General features: G+C 44.6%; 1 protein-coding gene across 1 annotated transcript; it reads right to left on the bottom strand.

Moving 5' to 3' along the window:
* Nucleotides 1-2,980: 2,980 nt before the first annotated feature.
* LOC131613213 (uncharacterized) lies at nt 2,981-3,970 on the bottom strand. The gene has a single exon (XM_058884901.1). It carries the CDS (start codon nt 3,968-3,970, stop codon nt 2,981-2,983), a length of 990 nt encoding a protein of 329 aa, XP_058740884.1.
* Between the last annotated feature and the right edge of the window lie 1,372 nt (nt 3,971-5,342).

Consider the following 5,342-nt stretch of genomic DNA (forward strand, 5'->3'; position numbering starts at 1 on the left):
TCCTGAGTCCTCGATACTTCAGCAGGGTAGTAAGGGATCTCTAAAGTGGCCACATCTTCACTAGAAACAACCCTTTCCACCCTAAGAACGCCTTCATCCATCAGCTTTTGGATTTCCTCTCTTAATCTAGCACATTCCTCCGGATTGGAAGAACATTGCAAACAGTAGTCATGTAGCTCACACAAAACCTTTTGTTGCATAAGATGTTCTCTGACAACTGCTAGCGGCATCTTAACCTCATTAACATCATTTACCAGGACCTGATCATCACATAACTCAATAGCATTGGTCGTACCAGCATGCGGAGGCATAGGGTTATTCTGCACATTGGGACCAGTAGGAGCAAAGGAGATCAACTTACCATCCAGCAAATCCTGAACCTTCCACTTGAATGCCCTACACTTCTCAATTGTGTGGCCTGGAGCCCCATAATGGAATTCACAATGAGCATTCGCATCATACCCAGGGGGAAGAGGGCTAGGTGGAGGACCTAGTTCACGCAATTGTACCAACTGACCAGCAAGCAACTGAGGGAGATGCTGAGCGTACGGCATCGGAATGGGATCTATACGCCTGTCTTGGTACCTTGGCCTTTGTGGGCCCCTTTGACCTTGAGGCCTAGGGTTCTGCTGACGATTCTGAGGAGCAGCGGCTTGTTGTTGTGGTACAAAAGGCTGTTGGGGTGCCATCCATGGTTGTGGAAGGGCAGCAGCATACGCCTGAGGGACATATGGACCAGGAACAGCATAAGGCATCGGATAATAAGGAGGTGGAACAGCAGAATATGCAGGGGCTCGGCTTTGGTCAACAGAGGCAGTGCTAGTCTCACCTTCCTTCTTCCTCACAAACCCAGAATACGGCTTCTTACCATTACCACTTGAGGTGCTAGGACTAGTAACACCCTGAATGGTACCCGCTTTGACACAGTTCTCAACTCTTTCACCAATGATAACCACATCCGAAAAGGAGGGAGAAGTATTACTAACCATGTGCTGAAGATACGGCCCTTTCAGAGTTCCCATAAACAGATCAATCAACTCGCGGTCCAAGAGAGGAGGTTGGACACGGGAAGCAAGTTCTTGCCACCTCTGGGCGTATTCTTTAAAAGACTCCTCAGATTTCTGTGACATATTTTGCAGCTGTGCGCGGCTAGGAGCCATAGCAGTATTGTAGTGGTATTGTTTCAAGAAGGCATCAACAAGTTCTCCCCAAGTACTAACATTAGACCTCTCGAGCTTCATATACCACTCTAATGGGGCTCCAGTGAGACTATCCTGGAAGAAATGCATAAGTAGAGGTTCGTTCTCAGCGTGAGCGGCCATCTTACGGCAGTAAGAACGAATGTGAGTCTCTGGGCAGGTAACTCCCTTGTACTTATCAAAATCTGGCACTTTGAACTTCGGGGGAATAACAATCCCAGGTACCAAGCACATAGCAGCAGTGTCGAAACTCGAAGTTTTAGCAACCTCAACGGCCTTAAGGCGTTCTTCGAGAGCTTGGTACATCTTAGCAGTCTCAGTCAACTCAGCGGTAAGATCATGTTCAAGGTCAATAACCTCGTGGTGGTCATCCACTACCTTTGGTATCCCCTCAGCAGGAATCTCCTTAGTTTTCACCCCTCCATCAGCAGAATTGGTAGGAGTATCTTTGATCAGCCCAGCAACGCTCTTTCTGAGCTCTTCTTGCCCTTGGACAACGACATGAAGAGTCTCCATAAGTTGGGTCATTCTTTCCCCCATAACATCCATATCCCTACGGAGGGCAGCTTGACTCTGTTCAAATTGATCCATGATTCTCTAGTTGCTCCTGGTGCGGTAAGGATGTAAGAAAGTCAGCTTCGTCGTCGGAAAAGAAATCTGTTGTTGGAAGGGACCCCAATTAGAATCTGATAAAAAAACCTGAAAATGCAGTATGATATGAGTGCATGGGTGCATGTGTGCATGTTATATTATTTTCAAGAATTTTTGGCTTTGTCTCGAACCAACACCACAAGATAATAAGAAATAACGAAGCGCAACCAAGATAAACAACCATAATCCATTAATTCCACAACCACGTTTGAAGTACAAAATATTCTGCTCTCATGAGCCAACAATACAGAAAATGGAAATAAGAACCCCATCCAACAAGACTGGTGGTGATTTTATAACAAAAACCAATACTAAGCAGGATCTCCCATGTCCAAATGACGGAGTGGGCTATCTCCAATGTTCTTATAGCTCCAAGCCTTCATTTCTTCAAACAGCTTTTTGGTCTCAGCATGGGTTGGTCTTTTAACAACTTCTTGAATCAATAGGTCCTTTCTGAAATGCATGGTCTCCAAGTAACGGCTTCTCAATTCCCAACCTCTGGCCTCCTCTTGAGCTTGAGTATCACTTTGCCCCTTTTCCTCCACTCGACCCTTCAACTTGCGAATCTCTTCATAACACCCCTCAATCCTTGCCTGACGTTCCAGAAGGAGTTTGTCTGCTTTCTTTCGACGGGCTTTCTCTGATTTGGCTATATCAGTCTGGATTTGGAGCCTCTTTGTCAATTCCGCCAACTGATCCTCATAATGCTCTTTGATCTTCCTCTCTTGAATTTTAGTGGACTTGGGATCGACAACCACTCTCGGCCTCTTCTGAGAAGTGCTTCCCTTGGCATACAACTCTTCAAGCTCTATTTCTCTCATTTTCAACTTATGAAGGGCAGAAAGCTTCTCTTGCCTATCAGTATTCATCTTAACTTGCATCGTCTCCATTTGTTCAGTCAATTTCCGATTCTGCTCAACAGTCTGATTATAACGAGGCATGGAGACGATGTTGGGTTGTGCGCCAACAGGAGGGTACAAAGGATCCTTAATAGGGAAAGGCATCCCTTGGGTATTAGCCACAGTTTCGACCCACTTAGTATAGTTTTCATAAGTCGCACAGTCCCTTTGACCAAAATGCTTCTTGTCTCTCCAACAAATGTTCTTCCAGGCTTGCACAGCTTCTGCCATCTACCCAGTGTTGGTGGCTACATGATAAAAAAGGTTTTCAGCAATCTCAGATTGCTCAGGAGGATTGACGAAAGCATATCCATAAGTTCTCCTAGCCAAGACGGGATTATAATTGATCCCACCTCTAACACCCATGAGGGGCACATTATTGAACTTTCCACAACTCATGATAACCTCCTTGTCTTCCAAAGATCTGTTATACCATACAATGTCTTTGGCTCTAAGTCCCATAATCCTTTCAGCCCATTTAGAGGTGTGCCTACTATCAACGAAAGCTCCACGTTCAGGCAAATGTGATCTGAACCAACGGTATAGCAAAGGAGCAAAACATCTGACCAAACCCTTCTTTTGACGATTCTTTTGATGAACTGAATGATAAACATCCCCCAAGAGTGTAGGAACAGGATTCTGTAGAATGAACAAATGGATTGCACTCATATCAACAAAATCAGGCACGTTCGGGAACATTAGGACACCATAGATACTTAGAGCCAGGATAGCCCTAAAAGTGTCCCATTCTTTCGCTTCAGCAGCATCACACCCTCTTTTGACCAGGAACTCCATATGAAAACCCTGATATCTTCCTCTCTCGGAAAGATTTGCATCAACAACTGACTTGCTCAAATAAAGAGCCTTGGAGATTTCAATAGAAGTGGGAGCCTCCATGGTGCCATAGTACGGAACTTCTCCCTTCTTGATCGGAACACCGAGGAAAAGAGAATATTCTTCCAATGTGGGAACCAAAAGGTAGTCAGGGAACGTGAAGCAACGGAGAGAAGGGTTGTAGAACTGAAGCAAGGTATGAACTCCTTCTTGCTCGTATTTGGTGAACGGCATCTTGAGAAGACTCAGAATATACCCATACTTTTCACGGAACTTGGTTGTTTCATCCGGCGTGATCTTCTTAACCAAACACTCGAGAGAATCCAGATTCGGATTTAGAAATGTGTAGGAGATGTTGCGACTACCAGTCTTCAATGGAGGAGCCATGAGTTTGTCGGAGACAAAGCCAAATGTTCCTGAAAATAAATAAACATGCATGTTAAATGATATGGCGGAATGCATTTCATCGGGAGAATCCTAAAGTCCATTCGTAATTGTATATTTTCTTTTCTTTTCTTTTTGTGAAGTAAAATATTCTCTTTTTCTTTTCATTTTCTTTTTTATGGAAATAGATTTTAGGATTCCCCACAAATGAAGTGAGGTGGATGCAATAGCATGATGTGTCATGTGCGTGATGTGGTGAGAGACTGAATGTCTCTCGCAGTTCCGAATATCTGGGTAATACTGATTGTAACAGGTTCAAAATTTCGGCTTCAGATTGCAATGTGAAAATCCGGGTATGATGAAGGCTAGTATCCTGTCCCTCCCCAAACTCACGGGTATGAATTCTTGACACGGACAGGTGGTCCCTAATGGTCACTAGGGTCTACAGTTCCCATGGGGTACAAAGTGTTTGAGGCAACAAGCGTGCCAGACACAGTGTTCCATGAAAGAACCTCGCCCAGCTGTGGTACCCCATATTGAACTCATCCATAGCAAGCGCTACGGTAGTCAACATGAGCATCCACGCTAATCCTATGTGTCACTGGCCTGGGTAGTGGGCCTTTTACCTCACACAAACCCCCCACCTGCAAAACAGAACAGAAGACCCCAAGGAACACAAAATATAATCCATATGCATGATGTGCAAGCAGAAATAAACATGATATGCAAGCAGAAAATAAAACATGCAAACATATATACAAGATATAGACATAAAAAACAAATAAACACCCAATAAAAGAAACAAACAAAGGCTAGGATCGACTTGCTTAGGATGTCCCCAGCAGAGTCGCCAGCTGTCGCACGCTCGCGAAAAATGAATAGAGTCGCCACCAATATATTTATCCCATAAGGGAAAGGAATATCAGAAAACCTAACAAAGGAATAAGAACAGGATCTTGCGACCAGAGAATCTAGGTACGGGAGTCGGTTACGCGAGGGGAAGGTATTAGCACCCCTCGCGCCCATCGTACTCGATGGTATCCACCTATGTTTGTTTCTATCTAAAGGGTGTGTACTATATCTACCTATATGTGAATGCATGCAAAAAGAAATACGGGGAAAAGAAGGAATTATTTACAAGTGTGCTCGTTCAAGCCCCGCGACTTGATGCCTACGTATCCTTTTCAGGAATCAGAGCGCCGTAGTTCGGCTTCATAGTTTTGTTTGTTTTGTGTTTTTTAGTTGGGCGGAGTTAACGCTCGCGCTCTTGCATAAGGGGACAGCCTAGGATGCAATGGAGCGGAGATAACAATGCCCTTAAGAAAGGAGAGAAGAGGGAGAGTTTGAGTGTTTCGAGGAAATCCCTTAAGCAAGG

This window comes from Vicia villosa, linkage group LG6 (assembly GCF_029867415.1).
Source record: "Vicia villosa cultivar HV-30 ecotype Madison, WI linkage group LG6, Vvil1.0, whole genome shotgun sequence".
Lineage (NCBI taxonomy): Eukaryota > Viridiplantae > Streptophyta > Magnoliopsida > Fabales > Fabaceae > Vicia > Vicia villosa.

Excerpts from the sequence above, each read along its gene's own strand:
- LOC131613213 (XM_058884901.1), bottom strand. The coding sequence starts at position 3,970 with ATGGCTCCTCCATTGAAGACTGGTAGTCGCAACATCTCCTACACATTT.